General features: G+C 40.3%; 1 protein-coding gene across 2 annotated transcripts in view; it reads right to left on the bottom strand.

Annotated features, from left to right (window-relative positions):
• Positions 1–20,602, bottom strand: part of LOC311498692 (vascular endothelial zinc finger 1-like) — a 71,290-nt gene extending 50,688 nt beyond the window's left edge. For both annotated transcript variants that reach the window (XM_084559392.1, XM_084559393.1), the window contains exon 1: positions 20,555–20,602. In XM_084559392.1, coding sequence (XP_084415518.1) covers positions 20,555–20,587 — 33 coding nt within the window. In that variant the 5' untranslated portion in view covers positions 20,588–20,602. The remainder of the gene's footprint in view (positions 1–20,554) is intronic.
• Between the last annotated feature and the right edge of the window lie 1,186 nt (positions 20,603–21,788).

The following is a 21,788-nucleotide window of genomic DNA, read 5'->3' as shown; positions in this document are numbered from 1 at the left end:
CATACAAACAAGCAACGAAAGAGAGAGCACTGAGCCGCTGCGTCCATGCGCGCCGCCATCTTGGATCGTCATGATCGTCATGATGTATAGGGACATCTCACTGGTCATAGACATATATACAATATATATGTATATATGTCTATACAATATATATGTATATATGTCTATGTCTACGTGGTTAACGTCTACCAAAATGGAGGAATCGGATGAAAGCACATTGCTAGGACTAATAAGTTTTTGTGCAAATTGTGCAAAAAAGAGTTTGCATACCACTGAAGCACTGACGGGTAAAAATAGATTATGGCGGGATTTTTATGACCCTGTCAGTCAAAATTTCAGACAACGAAAAAGTCTAGGCCAACCTCTGCATATAACGTAATTTTGTTGTTCATCTGATACTTTGAATCCGAACCATCTCCAAATTACTGAGCCACTGCTTTTTCTTTTACTAACCAATTTCTCCTCCGCACACTCCACAGATGTTGTTGCGCCCCTCTGTGCATTAAAGAGGAGGGGCGGGGGCGCGGGGAGCAGTGCAGAGAGCTCTGGGTCAGCAGCTTGCCTGGAGCAAGAATCACAGCGCAAATTTGAACTATATCGATATATGCAATATGATCTAATTCCATATTGCATTCAAAAATATATTGATATATTTTTTATATCGATATATTGCCCAGCCTTAGGCCATGGTTATAGATAAAGATAGATAAATAAACAAAAGTAAGTAGATGGATGGATGGATAACGATAAAGATAGATGGCTAGATAAATGAATAAACAAACAAAGGTAGATAGATAGATAGATAGATAGATAGATAGATAGATAGATAGATAGATGAATGGAGAATTATTTCAGTTTTCTTAAAATGGATGGGCCACATGTGTCCAATGTTACATATCACTGGAAATGTTCTTCCAGAAGCTGAGAAGATCCACTGTAGCAACAAATATGCAAACTTTGTGGATAAAACCATTGGAAATAGTTGTAAATTTATAGTTGTAATTGAATTATAGTTGTAGTTGAAGATTTTCTTATGTACCAAAGGGGGGCCCAGCAGAGAAAGTTTGGGAACCACTGAGTTAAGCAGGGATCCACGAGCAGCGGTTATGAGTCGGTTGTTTCGTTTCTCTGCATATTGTGCGTAAGTGAATGAGTGGCTGAGTACCTTAGTTTGCACTGCTTGCTAGTGGCCAAGTACAGTTTGTTTCTCTGCCGAGTGAGATGTAAGATGTTTGAATGGTGCCGTTTATTGATTATATATCAATCAAATGTGGTAGGACTCAAACGAGACGGTTAAATAGACGTCTAGATTCAAGATGGCCAGTTAAATGAGCCGGATACCGAATCTTTTTTCCACCTACTACTCAGCGCACAGCGCCTGCACATCGGGGCTGTATGACGTCACCTTCATCTTCACTCAGGACTGTAAACTGTCATCTGTCAGGTGTGAGCGATGTTTGTTTTTAATGCAGTTCATGTTAGAGAAGACCTGCTCACATACGTATGTGGATCCGATTGACAGGACTCCAAGAGCCTACTTTTTCATGTTAACATTAAAGTCGGGGATAGCATCCCACGCGTGCCGGCGGGTGTCGCACATTGGCGATTGTGACACATATAATACAAAAGAAAAATTTAACGTGTTTTATTTTGATTTTACAAGATCACCACAATCTTTAAATGTAGAATTACATTTTAAAAACTAACAAACTAAAAAAACATTTTACTCATTATTTATTTTCTAAAGCCACAGGGAACTAGCCTGGCTCCGCCTGCCTACGTACTTCCGCTCATTTGCATTCCCTACAGTACTCCATCTGGAATAGCTTGATCCACTAACGTTTACTCCGGCCAACTGGTTGGCGAACCAATCAGCGAACAGAGGGCGGGTCTGAGAGCGATTACGTTTCAGTTGCGCGCAGAGTTTGAAATGTTTACACGAACGCAGACGGATATACTCAAAGCCATTCGCTCCGTTGTGGATATGCTTCCTGGCATTACAGCACTTTTATTCCAATTTCGCGTCCTTAATTGCAATGGGGGATGGTAGAGTAGCGATTTGTTTACTTGTTGCGTTCTTGAAAGCGGAAGTACGAGGCAGCAGAGCCTGAAGGCTCCGGCGCATAACATACGTCATTACCAAACGTTAGTGATTGGTTAAAGGAACTCCGATGATTTTAAACCTCAAACTGTGCCCTCCCACCAGGAAATAAACGTTTGCCAATGGTGCTAGGCCAGACTCTCTGCGAAGTCAGAGAGTCTGGTATCCAGGCTAACAGGGAACCGCAGCAGAGGGATGAAAGAGCCATATGCGGCTACGGAGCCGTGGGTTGCAGACCCTTGACCTATGCCAACATCTATGTTACAAGTGAACAAAGGGAAGGGTATCTCATTACATTTAAATGTCCCACTGATTGTAAAGTAGATGAATGTACTCTTGCTTATCTACTATTTATTTGAGAGGTTAATGGTGGTGGATGACGATTTCAACAAAGTAAACTGAATTAGCGAAATGATCTCCAAAAGCTAATAATGGTAACATACACTCCCTCCAACCACTATACTAAACAACAAAGAGAGAGATATTGTGGGATGTTGTATGTCCAAACCAGCAGGATGCAGGATTAGTGATTGTGTTGAAAACATTTCAAAAAGGCAAAATTTCAGTATTTCAGTAAAAAAATAAAAATAAATAAATAAATCAGCATCCTTCAGAACACAATTTCACTACACATAGTTCTCATATATTTATATGCAGATACATGTGAAATCAGAGCTGCCAACTCTCACGCTTTCGCCGTGTGACACACGGTTTTGCCTGTTTTCACACGCACTCACGCCACACATCCAATTTCTCATGCAAAAAAAAATCCGATCTTGGTCCGAGACTCTTCCGTTCCTTTTCAAACTCCACGACGGTAGATGGCGCTGATGAGCGCCCCTGAACCTTTGTGCTGCGCTACACCTGCAGTGCACCCCTTTACTATCTAAGCCTGCACCCCGAAGTAGACAGTAGAAAAGATACAGAGACCGCCAAGACAGCAGGAGAAACCAGAAACTACTTTGAGAAGTCTGATAAAGAAGAGAATCTGAGCTGAGACTAGGCCAGTATAACCATTCACACAGATCATAGACAAGGACTTTACCCAGCTTCTGATCTGCATCTGATACTGATTATGCCTCATTTTAGCTATTTTTGTAATGCATTCATCTGTTTTATTGCTTGAAAAAGTTGTACTGTTTAAGCACTTTATTTGTTGCACTTTATTTGTTGCACTTTATTTGTTGCACTTTATTTGTCTCTGATGGACCATGTGGTGGGAGACTTTGAGTGAAGAATAATGTCCCTCCCTAACTAATCTTGTGTCGTTTTTGGCTGAACATAAATCATTAAGTGCTCTTAAGAATACAGTTATTCACAACATAGGTTAGATTTTAGTTAAGAATTAGTTTAATACCATTTTAATCAAAATATCAATCAACCTACCTAGGTCAAATCTTAAACACTGATCTATGAATAAGGCTTTATTGTCATTTAGGCACACCGATAGTTTTCTGGTTGAATGTTCAGCTCAAGTCTACAGACTAAGACCTACAAGTCATGATGCCGAACATGAATCAGAATAAGTTCAGGTATTGCACATCTTTAGCAGACCGCCCAAAAATCCACTAGAATGCTGGAAACCACATCTACTTAATCCAAAATCTCCTGGGGGTGGACCTTCAGCTATGTCTGCTTCACAGAATGTAACCAGTATTGTCCATCTTCAGTGGGCTGCCCCTATCAACAGCTTTGGACCTCCCCACAAACCACCAGAATGCAGGCTACAACATGGGTACAACATCAAATTAATTCCAATTATCTTATATCTGAGCCACCAATTTGTGTGACTGCGTGCACGGCATAATTTTGGTCACCCACGACAAAATCTCACTCCAAGGTTTTTTGAAAAGTTGGCAGGTATGTGAAATTAGGATTTGACGTCTGGAGTTCCTTGCTCAGCCTGCTACCACAGCAACCCGACCTCAATTAAGCGGAAAAAAATGGATGGATCTTCAGGGAACTCAAGGACAAATCAACTGTTCTAAATTGAAAAGTAGTTGAATAGCATCTATTAGATACCGCATATGCAAAAGAGATCAGAAGAATCAGATGGACATAAGATCAGAGTGACGTTGACTATGGCTGGCACTGATTGTTGGAATATATCACAGTGAGTTTTGATTAACTATTGGTTGGTGGCAAGTGCATGGGAGTCACTAAAACAGATGCTAATGCATAGTAATCCAAGACCTATGAAACTAAACAACATAGTTTTTAGGGCTGCAACAAAGTATTTTTTCAATGGATTAAGCGGTTGATTATTTTTTTGATTATTCAACTAATCTTGTAGGCGCCAGCTAGAATTGTTTTAGGGTTTGTTGCTATGGATACACACGGGGTGTGGGTCACGTGATGGTGCATCAGTCAGGTAGTAAAATCAGCTGTTCACCAGGGGCCTCATGTACGAAGGTTGCGTGCGCACAAAAACTGTGAAAACAATTAGTCCGACCAATCGGGACTGTGCCGGTCGACCCTGAGCAGCAGAGCCATGCTAGCCGCGTGGGACGCATGTCAGCCAGGTGTATCAAATTCCCAAACAATGCATCTAAACAGGTCACCATTAAAGGGCAATTCGCAGCGAGAGGCGGTTTCCCAAATGTAATCGGAGCTATCGACTGCACACACATTGCTATAAAAGCGCTATGACATTATGAAACATTTTAATTCGATCAATGTACAGATCCTATGTGATGATTAACCAACATTGTGGCGCGTGGAAGAGAGCGTGCCAAAGAGTACATTTTTGCGCACCTCCACTCCAGTGAGTAGCGTCTCTAATTCGCTTTCTGTGAAGTAACTGCTTTATTCCTGTTAAGGGTCGCAGGGTCTGCTGGTGCCTATCCCAGCTATCATCGGGCCGTGTCCCACCCACTTATGCATCTGCGTCCCGCCACGGCATGGACCCCTTTATGATCGCTTGCGATCATCTAGTTGTCTGTTATTTTCTTGAAATTTTGATCTTTGATTGATGGAGTAATGTTTTTTAACCTGGTAAATTAATATAGTTATAATAAAGAGCAATGTGCTAATATTACATCAAAGCAAATGCATTTGTAAATTTAATAAATAATAATACAAACATGACGAGAGTCATTCAATTGCTACCCAGTCGCAGTTATTATCAAGGGCTATTAGATAGCAGTGTGGTTACACTATTTAAAAGGAAGATAATATAATTAGGTGTGGGACTCGATTAAAAAAAAAAATAATAATAATTTGAGGCTTCTCAATTAATTAATCTCGATTAATCACATTTTAATCGGATAACAATATTTGCCCAAAAAGATAGTAGTAATAATAACTGCAGCTATGTGAGTAAAGTGCAGTGGTGCAGTTGTATTGAAGTCTGGTCAAGGCTCAGAGTTGAGCAGGCGGATGGCATGTGGGTAGAAACTCTTCTTCAGCCTCTCAGTCTTTGTCCTCAGACATCGAAAATGCCGACCTGATGGCAGTAGGGAGAAGAGAGAGTGTCCAGGGTGTAGGGAATTCTGTTATCCTCTCTATTCTCCCCTCTCTGGAATTTAAATTTACGGAGTTGTTTTGCAGAAGAACTCTCCTAACAGATCAACCTTTTAGACCTTAGCCATAAAGGTGCCATGTCCGAACGTGGGACAGGCCCACGCTATCGGACCTCCCTGATGCTCTGGACGTCATCTGAGCCACAAGGGGACAGATTTATAGTTCTCTGGAATTTCACACCCTCTTTCTTCTTCTAATCTTCCTCTTTTCACTTGAGGAGACATCAACACGATCCTAGGAATTAAAGGGGAATCTTAATGAAAGACTCACCTTTTGTATTCGAATGAACAAAATCAAGAAGCCTTAATGTGATACTAATCATGTTTTAAATCTGTATTCATTAATTTTTCCTTTCAGAGACACATACATATGTAAACATACCACTAAACAGGTTTTTGCTTCCCCCTCTCCAAGAGTTTTCAGAGGAGCGAACACAGATAAGAAGGTCGTAAATAACTTTCTTTGCCCAGGACCAGACTCTGATCTGCATTTTCCTCTGAAAAGCACCTAAGTTTTATGACTATCGAAATTGTAATAACCTGGTAAGTTATATATTTTTGTTCACGAAGTGCTTACGATCACAATGAGACAATTTTGATCATTGTACGATAAAGCTAGCCCAAATTCACATAATTGGTCACGGTAAGGATGGATCAACATTGCCATCAAGTGGCTATCTTTAAAAGTATTTTCTTTCTTTTAGTCATTGTTGAAGTTGAAGCATGTAGAACTTTGGATATGTTATTAGTAAAATAACCTGTTAATGTAAGCTATGACTGTTGAGATTGTCATTTTAGAAACTCTAACCTTTTTTTATTAGCAAAATGTCACTGTGAAGAGAACTTGAGTTTATTAATTTGCTGATGCTTTTGAGTTATTTTGAGTTTGCCATCCAGATATGTCATCTTGTCGTGTTGTAATGTTGACTGTTACTGAATAGGAAAACATTGCTAATGAGCCATGATGAGTGATGTAATGGTTAAATTAAATAATATAGAGTAGGTTAAGAAGATCAGGCAATAAGATATCTTGGGACAAAGGAAATATGCGTTCCCTTCTCTTTCCGCGCGAAGGATCTGGAAACCTGAGCCAAACACGCCTTGAATAATTAACCCATAAAACCAGAGCGACGCTCCCTTTTCTCAGTTCGTTCTTTCCCATTGTTCTTTGCCGTTCTTTCTCGATTCTTTCTCCGCACTTTACTTGTGCTTTTATTTTTGCTCGAGCTCGCTCTTTTCTTCGTTCCGAACGTAGTTAGTTATACCTAATAACTTTGTTTCAAGAACAACTTGAAATTGTTCCGCGGCAATCTCAAGCTCTGTTTGTTTCTCGTCTGACGTTTTTCCACGACGTACAATTTTTATAGTGACTTTAATATTTTTCTAGTTTTATTAATTTTTATGCTTTACGAACCGAAGTACTAACAAACATCGTTTATAAGTTAGCCAGCGTAGTCAGCTGGAATATCAGAGGAAGACCCAATCTCTTCTACGGATCAAGACATCAAGAGATTGTTGCCATAGCAACGACACCAAGAAGACGTGACGATCCAGTTTCTTTTTCAAACACAAAGACATTGCCAAGTGTCATCTGCCTTTGACTGAACACCTACAACGCTCTCAAGCAAAGCTGAGTGTTGGAGTTGCAGACCAAGCAACGAGTCCCGTCTACCGGTCCCAGAGAGGCCTGCATCAGCTGTGCCGCTTCGGTGCCGCTTCGTCACCACCTCGTCACCCCAACGCTTCGTCACCACCTCGTCACCACCTCGTCACACCGACGCTTCGCCATCATCGACGCCAAGAACACTCTACAAAAGTAGGCTGAATCGCTCATTCCGCTTAAGACAAAGAATTGGTGTCACTACTTTGAAAGTCCCTACTAACATCTTTTAGAGAAGATTGATCAGATTAGGTATCAAATCCGTTCCCGTTAGTTTAAACCTTGAAACATCTCCATCTCTTACCATCGCTCCAAAACTTAATTATTCCATGCCTTATCATATTCGTTTTATTTGATTTCACATGCATATATTCTATTAGTCTATTCATTTATTCATAGTTGTCACTTTATTAAATAAATATTTGTTCACACTTAAGAAGTTGTTTGTGATGTTGTTTTACGGCAGAGAATGACTGGTACAAATTGTAGTAAAGGATTCACTCCTTCAGATATGCAAATTATTCAATTGAGACTGATAAATTGATTTAAACCGTGTTCTTCCCACGATAACAGGAGGTGGTGCCCTAACGAGACATTTAAAGGTGTATAATATCCTACAAGGGTGACTGGGCTGTAGGGATGTGCGATACTTCATCGTTTACAATATATCGTCAAAAACATTCCCCACGGTAAGAATATGTCATCCCGCGATAAAAACGATAAATTCCCATAGATGACGTATATATGTGCACGACACACTCGCAGCCCAACACATATGGAATATTGACAAATTGACAATGGCATAAGGCGGAGCAGATACGCCGGGCAGCGAGGAGCTCGTTCCTAAAGGAGGCTCCACCTCCATTATCTGGTTTGGTTTTTAACCCCTTAACGCCTGAATTCATTTTTCAATTATATAAAGAAATGAAATATTTGTATTTTTGTTTACAACTCCGGCCGGTCCTACGAGAAACTAGTGCTTGCAAAAGGTTCCTAGGAATTTTTTGAATGTGCACAAACCGACATTGGAGTAATGCGTTATTTCCGCTGCAGTCTGAACGGAAACAGTACGTCACGTAAGGATGCAGAAGCAGCGTCGACTTCATCCAAAGAGTCCGGTAAAAAAAACAACTCAGATAAAACTTGCTAATAGATTATAGTCAAAAAGATTAGGCTGAATTGGTGTTTATTTATCATCATTTTTATTGTTACTGTGATAAATACCAGAAATGATCGGGATAAAATTTTTAGTCCATATTGCCCATCCCTACTGGGCTGTTTCAGGATCTTCTTGGCCCTTAACCTGCAACGTTTGGTATAAATGTCCTGCAGGTTGGGGAGGGGGGTTCTGATGGTCCGCTCCGCTGAATGGACCACCCTTTTGAGAGCCAGGAAGTCCTGCCTGGTAGAGTTTCCCATCCAGGTGATGATGCTCCCACACAAGATGCTCTCGATGGTGCAGGTGTAAAAGTTCCTGAGCACCTTGCGAGGGAGCTTAAAGTCTCTGAGGCGTCTGAGGAGGTGCAACATTTTTCATTTTAAATGGACTTCAGTGGACAACTGAATCAAATAATAGACACAAACATGAATATTGTAAACTCAAGCTCTTTTAATGTGTGGAAGAATGCATTTAATTGCATTTCAAAATAGTAGTAGTACCAACACGTCTTGTCCGTACTCCAGGACTGCAAGTGCTAACAGCTCCGACGGTTTCTGTGCTCACTGCAACATGCTTTGCATTTAGATGGCACCGTACAACCCTACCCTGTTTAGTTTTTTTTGCACAATTTTCACAAAAAATTGGTTATATCAAGGCTTCCTTCAGGTAGTTTTTAGTAAATAAAATTTGCCTTCCATCAGTCCTAGCAACGTGCTTTCATCCGATTCCACCATTTTGGTAGCCATGCTCTGACGTGTACATCAGTGTAATTGGTGTACCAGGAAAACATGCACTGACAAAACTTCTGCATTGTTTGTAATGCAAACTGCTATTAAATGCGTTAATTTTTTGTAATTAATCGCAATTAACACCTAAATATAATATCAAACATGTCAGGTTTTTCTTGGGCCAGCCATGCCCTGTGTGTGAGCAATTCGGGAGGTTTAAGAACAGATGTGAAAACTAGGGCCGGGACTCGATTAAAAAAATGAGGCTTTGTAATTAATTAATCGAAATTAATCACATTTTAATCGCATATAAATATTTGACCTGAGAACAGTGAGAAGTAATTTTTTTCATATGGATTTTTAGTATACCATTGAATAATGACTGAATACATAAGCTTAAGCAACAAAATATTGTTTATTTTTGTTCAACCAAGTCCAACAGACCAGTGCAATTTTGCCATTAAGTGTAGCAATAGCATATTTCCCATCCACGGGGCCAACCAAAGCGGTCTCATCAGCTTCTTCGTTCATGTTCACTGTGGTCTGTTGTTGTCTGAAGTAATGAACGGTAGTTGGTGCTCCAGTATAATCGGTCCGCCGAAACTCATCCAGTGAGAAATGTTCCGCGGTGCAAAAATAAGTGTGATTAAAATGCGTAAAAAATGTTTAACGCGTTATTTTTGTGTAATTAATTAATCTTAATTAACGCGTTAAAGTCCCGGCCCTAGTGAAAACACCTCAACTCTATAGTTGTCACGATACCAAAATGAGTAACCACGATACTATACCAGACAAAGTATCACTGTTCCGGGTATTATCGCGATACTGCAGCCTTTTTTATTATTATTATTATTTTTATGAACTGAAGTGTATTTGTACAAGTTATAAATACTTATTAATTACTTATAATGTTGAGCAAAATTAGTTGTGCCACTGACGACGACGCCGCGGCAGACTCGCCCCCCGGGCCCGGTGCTTCTGCCGTGGTGACTGTGTTGTCTCGTGTTTGTGGCTGTAAGCCGTGCGCGCGTCTGGGCGAGACAGAACTTTAGCTTGTCGTTTGTTTTGAAGCAAATTTCTATCGAAGCGGAGCTGTCTTCATGGAGTTCGTTCTTGCTGGCAGAAACACACGAACAGCCAATCAGCTAACAGACGGGCGGACCCAGCGTGCGGAAACAGCCTATCATATCCCCGGACGTCACCAGTAACAGGCAAACAGCCAATCATTCAGCAGCTGTGTAGTTCGGTTGCAGTAGTTGCCATATGGGTTTGTTTACAAGGGAGGAGAGTAGAGGCGGCCGCTATGTAGCGGAAACTGGCACCGGTAGTGTAGTAATCCACAGTAGTACCGTTGTGTAGAATTTCTAGTACAGTAGAAACCGTTACGATTTGGCACCGCGGGGTACGTGTGTATCCTGCAACTCTACTCACATACCAAAATCGTTGCCAGAATAAGTACTGGTCCCCATCTTCGTCACTCTACTGACCCACAACTGCAAACCCACGGTTAGCTCCAACCAATTACAGGAGCAAAGTGAGCCCCTTGGCATGTGGTGCGTAGACAACAATCTTTCTCTGAACGTGGAGAAGACAAAAAGAGATCGTTGTGGACTTCAGGGGAGCGCACACCCAGCATGCTCCTCTGACCATCAATGGTGCTGCTATGGAGAGGCTGAGCAGCACCAAGTTCTTGGGTGTGCACATCACCTAGGACCTCTCTTGGACTACCAACACTGACGAAGAAGCTCAACAGCGCCTCTACTTCCTCTGTAAACTGAGGAAAGTCAGAGCCCCAGCCCCCATCATGTGCACCTTCTACAGAGGCACCATTGAAAGCACCCTGACCAGCTACATCACTATGTACTGCATCCTGCCATAAGAAGAAAAACGGTGCCTCTCACCCTTCCCTCCAGGATATCTACAATACCCGTCTCATCCACAAAGCCACGGAAGAGAACCGTGTCCATCAGATCACTCCGTTCATTATCCTCATTAGCTACAGTTAACTGACACATTTGTTCCTAGGGACAAAAATTTCCCATTGAAAATGCACCTTTTGATCTCACTTTAATCTTAACATAAACAAATGCATTTCTTTAGGTTAAGATTTCACTGTGGACTATTAGCCTTCAGTTAAACATTTTTATAGTTGTCTACCAGATCGTGCTACCATTTCTCCTTCCAATGCATAAAGCAAAATGTCACACTTCTTACGATTTTCTGCAAGGGTGCCTTGCTACTGAAATCATGAGTGTGTCGCTACTGATGTTGGATAATGGTGTGTGTGTGTGTGGGGGGGGGTGTTAGTGAGTGTGTGTTTTCTCTTAAAAGGCCACACTCTGCGTTATAAACTGATTTAATAATAACTAGATGATCGCAAGGAATCAGCACGGTGGAACAGTGGTAGCGCTGGTGCTTTACAGCAAGAAAGTCCTCGGCTCGAAACAGAGAGGTTTCAATTCTCAGGGCCTTTCTGTGTGGAGTTTGCATGTTCTCCCCATTTTTGTGTGGGTTTTCTCCGGACACTCCAGTTTCCTCCCATCATCAAAACATGGGTGCCAGGCACTGGGTCAGTTTGGCCCACAGTGGCGATCAGTGTTGGGTATAGTTACTTTGGAAAGTGTTACTTTACAGCGTTACCTATGAATAAAAGTAACGCGTTAAGAGTACTCATGCATTACCAAAAATTCAAAGCCGTTTGCAGCTGTATGCTGCAACTCAGCGACACACAGCCTCTTTTAAATGCACCGAGAAGTCCTGACAATGAATAACGTCATTCATCCAACCAAATTAACTCTGCAGGATAACAATACCAGGGTGATAGAGTGGTGCTTGGATACAAGATGTTTTTTTTTTTAACTGGAAGTGGAATTTTTTGCGGTCGACAGAAGTTTTTCACCAACGCAGAGTGTGCATTTTACCGTTGCGTTGTTCTTGTTCTTTTCGCTGGCGAATTGAAAACAATGTGCGTACTTCCACGATTCAAAAGCTGTCCTCTCTGCCATCTTGCCGGTGGTTCGAAAACACTCACACACACGCACACACACAGGTAACGTAGGTCAGCAGGGCACAGACGCATCATCATAGCGTTGCGCCTCCACTGACACATCTCCAGGTGGTACAGTACTGTCTGACAAAAAGCAGGCTGCAGTCGGAATTTTTCTTTTTTTTTTTTCTTATCCGGAGTAATTCTTAAAGCAACGGATTACCTTTTTTTAAAAAATAACGAAGTTACTGATTACTTAACACACGAAACTAACACAGGTAGGTTACAAGTTACGCGAAAAAAGTAATTAGAGTACTCTAGCGCGTTTCTTTGTAACGCGTTACCCACAACACTGGTGGCGATGCGCGCGGCCACAGTTTATTATTGTCAAATTTCAAGCAGCTTACTGTGGTGGTTTGTGAGATATAAACATGTAGTCACTGTGGCGCACCCTACTGCCCGATTTTCACAAAACTTGCCATGCTTGTATGCAAGCATATTATAATGATGGTTGCTATGATGGCAGTTTCATAAGGATTGGGAGAATACTTCAAAAGCTATAGGCCTTAAAGTCATGTGAAATGTTTCCGTGTCACCTGTAGCGCCCCCTGTCGACATAATGCCACGCAACTTGATGGGGGTGTACACAATATGTTACAGATTGTGTATGCCAAATTTCATGAAGTTAGCTATTGCAGTTTTTGACATATTGAAATGTTTCTTTTGTAGCGAACGCTGGAGACCAAGTGTCACAAAAGTTGTGGTATTATTATCAATAATATGAAGTTAGATTACGTTTGGGTATATACAAGATATGAGCCAAAATGTAAATTGGTGTATTATAGCGCAACCTAGCTGTAGGCATGTGTATTGACACCTTGGCAAAGTGAAATGCTAGGACTTCTACCAAGTTACCAGGTTTGATGCCTTTCACCCTTGCGGTTTGTAATGGGCAGACACTTTTAGCTAAGCAGAATAATAAGGCGAAGAATAAAAATCGCAACGACATCAACAGGGATCCTGCAACTTTGTTGCATGGACCCCTAAAAATCGCAACAAAATCAATAGGGATCCTGCAACTTCATTGCATGGACCACTAAAAACAAGGTGCATCGAGAACCAAAACAAAATTACACTTTGTTTTGGACCTTGCTCAGGTTGTTTATTTGCTCCTCCTCCTCCTCCAAGGACTCTGAGGCTGACATGGACAGGCCTCAGAGGTAGAAACCGACCAGCTGGAGTCCAACTCTGACTAATCTGAAGAGGAGAGATGGATAAAGCAGGGACGGGATGGACTTAAAAATATGGGAAAATATTTTGGTCTCCCACAAGCACTGCAATGCTCCGCTACATCCCAGCAGCCAGAGGTTTGATCTTGGCACCTACACACTATGCCGCCGCCCGAATCATTGACCAGACATCCAGCTTTGCACTGGATACCCAAGTGTTCCATGTTTCTTCTGAAATAAATGTTTAAATGCTTTTTCAAACTGATCTTATATATTTTTTTTATTCAGTTTTAGAACACAACACTGCTATAACGCATGGGGAAAAAGACCTACTTGTAGTAGGAGAAGGCTTAATGAAAACCATCATACATCATTGTAGGCTAAGATTAAATTTAGTCTGACACTGTAGAAAAAATAACGATGCATCAAAATCAGTGTTGCTGCTAATCAATGACCCATTTAAGCCCCTTAAAATAATGATGCAAATATTCAATCAAATGTGTTTTATGGAAATTATTTGAATTTTTTGAGTTTTGTCAACATTTTGGCTTTTAAAGGGTTAAACAAAAATTATATGTATGTCTTTTAAAGTGGAAAACATATTAATGTGTAATACTTTCACAGCAGTTTTTATGAAGAGGAAATTTTATGTCATTAGGGACAAATGCGTTAGGATTTTAAAGGATCTCTTAAGGGTTGAACATGCTTGTTATTCATATGTTATAGTTATCCAACAAAGGTTCAAAAAAGGCAACTGGACTTTTAGAGTTTTTTGAGAAGATGTTTCACCACTCATCCGAGTAGCTTCTTCAGTTCTAGGGGACTGGTGGGAAGTCTGAGGTTTAAATAGGAACTTCTCCTGAAAAAAGGTTCAAAAAGGTTCAAAAAAGTGCTGCACCAGTTTCTGGTTGTTAGCTTTCCGGTTGACTAGGGCCCTATGATTTCCGCGATCACGGAATCGCGGACAGAATCGCGGAATTGGCCGATAAAAACGGAATCTATTTTTTAACGCGGAGTATCGTGGAATTTGACATAATTTGACTGCAATGCTGTTTTCATGTGGAAGAGGAACGTACGTCTGGGGAAAACTGCATGGAGGGAAGCAAATCTGGGTGGTACAACAAGCCCCTTCCAAAGACTGAGCCCCTCCTAGGGTTGCAAAATTCCGGGAATTTTCAAAGTTGGAAACTTTCCATGGGAATTAACGGGAATATATGGGAATTAACGGGAATTAACGGGAATATATGGGAATAAACAGGAATAAATAAGAAATTTACAAAATTGAAGGTTGGCCCTTAACAGGGAACTTAAATATAGTTGGGGGGAATATATTGTAGCATAGTCTTGGCTAACACAACCAGATTTAATGCAAGTACACTCCTCAATCACATGCACACAGCACACTGCTTACTGCAGGGCTATTGAGGCCACGCCCCCTACATGCACTGTGCATTCCTCCATCACATGCACAGGTGATTTCTTGAAGCCTGGAGGCCACACTTTTGAGCTCAAAGCACAAGACTATTGAAGCCACACATTTGAGCCCGCGGACTATATAAAGTCAAGTAAGTTTTGATAATATCATGGGGTAAATATATTTGATCTATAACGTTATTAATGTTTAACTTGCAAATATTAAATAAAAATGTATTAATACAGTAGCTAACTATCTGGTAAGTTAGGTGCTAAATGAAAGCTATTTTTCTGAAGCTGAAGAGGAGTCATTGGAGTCGGATGTTGAGGAGGTGAACATGGAGGATGTTGATGAGGCCTAGGAAGAGGCCATTGCCTGAAAGGTTTTGGCAAAAATGCAGAACATGCAGAAACTAGGCTTGCGAAGCTTGACGGAAGAGGCTTTTGTTTTACATGTTGAATGGGACTTTGTTGGAGGGAGTGGGGGTCATTTTTGATTGGGTGGGGGAGGGGGTGAGTATTTACTCAACATTTATGTTTTGGTTGTTCATTAAAATAATTGTTCATACAAGAATAAAAACTAAAGTTCTACTGAAATAAATCTGTTGAAATGTCATGTTTTTGTATTATTTTGCATGGATGTCGGCTTATGACAAAAAATATTTACATTTATGTTTGGATATGATACAGTTTGTTTAAATTACCCCCAATTTCCAGTTAATTCCCATAAATTCCAAATAATTCCCATAATTCCCATAATTCCCATGGAAAGTTTCTAATTTGGAATATTTCCAAAATTCCCCAGTTTAACTTCCCATGGAAAGTTTCTGTAAATTTACCGGAAATTTACCGGAAATTTTCCACCCCTTTGCAACCCTAGCCCCTCCCCTTTCAAAACATTGTAAGCATGGCGAAGCGGCTGCCTATGGCTCTGTCTTCATCGGCGAAAAAACTGCGAAACTCAACGCTAACCCCCCAGTACAGAGCCGAGCAGTTCCCGAATGACTTATGTGTGTCAGGCAGAGGTTGCGCTCATTTTGACTAACAGGGTCATAAAAATCCTGTCATAATCTATTTTTACCCGTCACTTTATTTTTTGACATATTCAATAGCATTTAATTTTCATTCATTTTTAATTAATATAGCGGTGGAAAACAAGATTCGGATCTGGCTCATACAACCGGCCATCAAAGACGACTCAAGAATCATGAATCTGGAGTCTATTTAACCGGCTCAGTTGAGTCCTACCACGTTTGATTGATAATCAATAAACTGCACCATTCAAACATCTTTCATCTCACTCGGCAGAGAAACAAAACGTACCACACAACTTGACCACTAGCAAACTAAGGCACTCAGACACTCACTCACGCACAACACACAGAGAAACGAAACTTAACCGACTCATAACCGCTGCTCATGGATCACTGCTTAACCAATATGCTCACTCACCAAGTGGTCTGGGGTGTGAATTGCAATCTGTCATTTTGACAGAAGTTTAAAATGTTGGGTTGTTGTTTTATAACAAGTCAATCAAAGTTTTATTACTTAAAACTTTGCTGCTTGTTTTTGATGCACTTTAATTTTGCCATATTGAGGAAACGTGTTGTCTGTCACCTCAATAAAGTTAATTTCTATTTAATTTGTGTACATTTTAGTCATTTACATTAAAAACACACTGTTTTTGATAGTAAAATAAGAGTAAAAGGTACAAAAAAATGGGATTTGCAAAAACTATAATGGAAAAAACAGAACTACCAAAAATTAAAACGGAAAAAACGGAATTCTCAAAAATTAAAATGGAAAAAATGGAATTTGGGAAAAAATAAAACGGAATTTGGGAAAAAATAAAACGGATTTTATAGGGCCCTAGATGACTGAGAACCTTCACAGATATGTTATAGTTAGTTATAGAGTGAATGGCAAGATAAAGAGCTTTTATCGTTTTTTTTTCCTTTTCTAACATTTTAAATATCTAAAATAAATAAAAAATGTACTTAAAACTTGATCCAGTCTGTAAATATCTTTTGTACTGCACCACAGCTATTATTATTATTATTATTGCTGCTCTTGTTGTTTTTTGTTTTGTTTTTTAAGGGAAGCAGCTCTGAAAAATTTTCCTCAAAATTCTGGCATAACCTGGTATAGCCTGAACTCTAGACATTTCTGGTTGTTAGCATAACAAGCAAGATGATATGCTAATAACCAGAAACTGGTTGCAGCTAATTTAGCTGCACCAGTTTCTACATAGCATATCTGCATAGCATAACAAGCAAGTTTTCAGGAGGAGTTCCTATTTAAACCTCAGACTTCCCACCAGTCCCCTGGAACTGAAGAAGCTACTCGGCTGAGTGGTGAAACGTCTTCTCAAAAAACTCTACAAATCCAGTTGCGTTTTTTGAACCTTTGTTGGATATACCATGACCTGGATGACTGAGAACCTTCACAGATATGTTATAGTTAGTTATAGAGTGAATGGCAAGATAAAGAGCTTTTATGGGTCAAATGTATCTAGAAGAGTGAGGTTTGTTTCCTTTTCTGAATTTCGTCAAAATTCTGGCATAACCTGGTATAACCTGAACTCTAGACATCCAGTGAATTTCACTATATATAATTGGAGAGCGAACAGCAAACACTATGTATAAGAGAGAATGCACAGCAAAGCCAGTTACAGCAGATCCAACCCTCTGTGAGTTTCACAAGTTTTTATTTAAAATTCAAAATAATCAATGAAAGACAGAAATTGCAGCCACAGGCAGAACATAAAAAAACTTTTCCATCTCTGTGGACAATATCTGGACATTATCCTTGATAAGGTTCTTCTGGACCCAACCCCATATGTGGATGAGGTGTTGAAGATCTCCAAACCCAATGACTTTGAGAAACCAGACAGAAGACTGGAACAGATGGCCAGCTCTGTGTCACAGTTCAGTCAACAGCAGGTCTGGGCACCACATACCTTCTGTGAGCATCAGGGTCCTTATCCGAAGCCCTACCAATCCGAAGGGCAGCTACTATGATTCTACAGCCCAGGAAGCCCTAACACCAGCATACAAAGATTCTGTAATGGCTGAGACAAATACACAAATATATTTTACAACGTTAGTGCAATCAGTTGTACTGTGCACAGTGCTCTATGGAATAACTGTTTAAAGAGCTCTGTGGTATTTAGTACTGCAACCAGTTTGTACAGTTTTGTGTGCTTTCAGTGGAACCATGTTACATTAAATGGTATGTTACATTAAAGAAAAACACATGAACAGTGAGCCAAAAGGAAGAGTCATTTTAGTTGTGATTCTCATTTATGTTACAGTAAAAACTGATGACTCAAATCCATCAAAAACTAATTCTAACTTATTTCTCAATGTCCCTTAAACACATAGGGTGTCCTATAGATGTTTAATGCATTCTGTAAGAGTACATTTAAACAATCATGTTCCAGAGCTCATGATGGCATACCAGGTATTCTGGTGGATTTTGCAGCTAGTCTCCTTGTACGTGAAATTGTAAGTTATGGGGATGCTAATAAAAAATAATGCACAATAGCCACCAGCAAGGACAAATTACTGTACCTGTGGTATCCCTGCCTGTGGTGTCCCTGCAGCATATATACTCTGATTCGGTAGACATTTTAGCACAGTTGTCACAAAGAGACCTGTAACAGATGATTTTAGTGACAACACTGAAGATACACTTGAATGTTTTCATAATTAAGACATAAGTTGCAGACTTCAAATAATATATAGTGGTAAACAAACATTACAATGAATCCGGAGATGTCTTTCAACCCCTGTTTGACCTACTACTGCACCCAGATTACATTATTAGCCTTGGGCCAACATCAGTGCTACAGTTAAAGTTTAATCTACCACCGCATAGTGATACATTTACTGGAAAGTCTGCTTATTGTAGCTGTCAATAAACTGTACTAAAGTAAACATCACTTTTATTTCATCCTCGAGTTGTTCGCTAGCCCACTAGGTAGCGAACAGCAGCTCAAAGTAGCATTAAGTTCACCAAACATTCAGAAACGTCTTGTTCAAACCTTTATTGACGGACTTCTTCAGAGGTCTCCTGTTGTTCTACACAACCTGATGAACTCCGGTACAAATAGATGGACTGATGGACGCGCTGTGCTTCCGTACTCTACCAATTTGTGAAGGGTTGCCAAAGCAACACTACCCATGTCCGCCCGTGTCCTGTGTGGACGTATCTCCCGGAGGAGAGGGGTGGGGTTACAGGAGCTAATTCTTAGCAGGAAGGGGGATCGCACATGGCTCGCTATGACAAGTTTTTTTTTGACCTGGTGATGATGAGAGACAGACGGCTGAAGTGTGAAGTGAAGCAACTACTAGAGCTCCGGTAGCTGACGTCACCCTGCACAATCACAACACCGCCATATTGGCAGGAAAGCGCACTTTTTAACATATTATTTAATTCATTTTATTAATATATTTTTCTCTTATTGTATTTTTCTTGTTTTTCAGTTTAACCTTATCGTGTTAAAAGTTCAATAAATGCTTGTTCTCAAATCAATGAATCGTCTTTAATAATCGTGATTACAATGTCAATCAAAATAATCGCGATTATGATTTTTGCCATAATCGAGCAGCCCTAGACACAGGCGTTTGAAACAGTGAGGGACAGGAGATTACCGACCAAACAGCTCACCATCACGGACAATCCATCAGAGGACTCATCCAGTTCTGCTGTCGTAGTGAACGATACAGAAGAACATTCCATCCTTTTGTCATCTCTCAATAGCTCTCCTCTGTGTGGCAGATGAACATGGGTGAACTGAATAATTTTTCTACTGGTTTGTGCTTTATTGACTTAATTATTTTTTTATTAACATTATAGACAAATTATGCACATTCTGCATGTCATGTTCTTAAAGTCGTGGATTATTCTATGCATACATTATTTATAATATTTTTTCCAACTCACCATAATGCAGCATTATACTTGTTTTGTCTAACAATGTTTGTTAAACTAACGAGTATGATCCGGTTACTGCTTATGCTTCAGTTTCTTTTAGTAGAAAGACGACATTAACCTTTGAAGGTTGCAGGAAGTGCCTGGTGAAAGGTGATTGGGTCACATAATTTATAATTCTGTCTGAAACCCAGGGTTCCAGATTTTAAATAAATGACGAACGCTTGGAGTAGTTTAATGCAGTCTCCCCGCGTGCTTGACTTGTTTAGAGGGCATTAATAGAGTTAAATCTGCACATCTATGTTGCTTAATTAACAGTTGTAAACCCTACCTCACAATGAATCACTGTCTACCCGTTATCGTTATCTGGACTGTGTCGCAGACGAGAAAAGTACCTCGCTAGCGAACTTGTCAGCTAAGTAGCTTATACTTTCGTGTAATAATAACAGACCGATTTACCAGCTAATTTGCAAGTGCGCGTATCAACAACATGGAAACAGAAATTTGCCCGCTGTCACTTCTTGTGTCGATTGAGACAAACCACCCAATACGTGCTGGATGTGTGTTTAACCAGCACAAAGAAGGTAGCTTTGTCGATTATTCATAGCCAAGACCTACTGAGGTCTCGGGTTCGAGGTTAGCAATTTGCTAAAGGAACCGACACAGCGGAGCTGCATTACGGGCTATCGCTAACAGGTTTGTTTGCCTTGGAAAACTGTTATTCATTTGAAAAAGTTATACAACATACTAGGCTAGCAATGCCTACGCCAATCTCAGACATTTAAGTGGTTACTCAGACTACCGGTGCACCGTACCACTTACTTGAAATAGAAACGTATTCCAGCTCGGTTCCATTGCCACACTGGATAAAACCAGCAGGAAACGAATCAACAACAAAGCAGCCGAACACGGCAGCAACAACTTCCTGTAACCCACTGGATTGAGCCGGGATGAACCATTTCAACAGACATTTTGAACCTAAATTTAAGTATTTCAAGTTCCATTAGCGTCATCCACGAATAAACTCTATTGTCAATCATGTGTCAAGATTATTAGTAGTATCCTTATTCAAGACAAATAAATTGGTTACGGCATCAAATCTTCAACAAAATACTTGGAAATTTTATTTTTATGTTTTGTTTATATTTATCAATTTAATTAGTTTAAGAAACAAATCTTCAAAAGTGTAGATTTATCGAACAGTCTGGGAACGCTGATGGAACGCTTTGTCAAGCCTGTATGTTTGACAGTGGTTTTACATGTCCCCTCTGCTCCCTAAAACTATATTTTTCAAAATTAATGTCATGATAATATTACCGTTTCTTGATGATACCTTAAATATACAACTTAGTCCGTGTATTTTGGGGCACTAAAGTCTTTTTTTTAAATATTTTGCTATTATTACTCTTTTTATTGTTTCTGCTCTTAGATAGATAGATAGATAGAACCAATAACCAAACAACCATGTGCAAATGTGCAGAAGTCCAGAGTTACGGAATCTGTTACGGAATCCGTTTAGGGCTTCCGTAGCAGAGTGTCATCCGGCAAACAGCCAATCAGGATGTACTTCCGCCAGCTCTCTGATTGGTTGGTTTTGTGGCACATTTTTGTGTGTGCCAAGCATTAGGCGTGTTCGACTTCATGCAGAGCTGTGCAGATCATTGGTGCAGATCTGACTTGACGTGATGCATGCTGGGTTGAACAAGTTCATTTTAACCAATCATATTAGAGGTCTATGAGCATGAACAACCCAGCATGCATCACGTCAAGTCAGATCTGCACAGATCTGCATGAAGTCGAACACGCCTATTGACTGTATACGTGCCTAGCTGAGTGCGCCGAGAGAACAAACCCGAGCGCGCAGAGCGAGAGAGGTTGAGCGAGAGAGGGACGGGGGGAGCGAGCGAGCGCAGCGGTCTGTTTGTGTACCATGGAAAGAGTTTGCGAGAGAACATTATGAGTAAAACTAACATGCAAACACATTTATGGAGCACAGAATATATTTTTGTTTGCTCAAGTGTAATTTCTTTTTGAAATATAATTGATGTTCTTGCAA

This window comes from Chelon labrosus, assembly GCF_963514085.1.
Source record: "Chelon labrosus genome assembly, chromosome: 13".
Taxonomy (NCBI): domain Eukaryota; kingdom Metazoa; phylum Chordata; class Actinopteri; order Mugiliformes; family Mugilidae; genus Chelon; species Chelon labrosus.
This window is presented reverse-complemented; position numbering and strand designations above follow the sequence as displayed.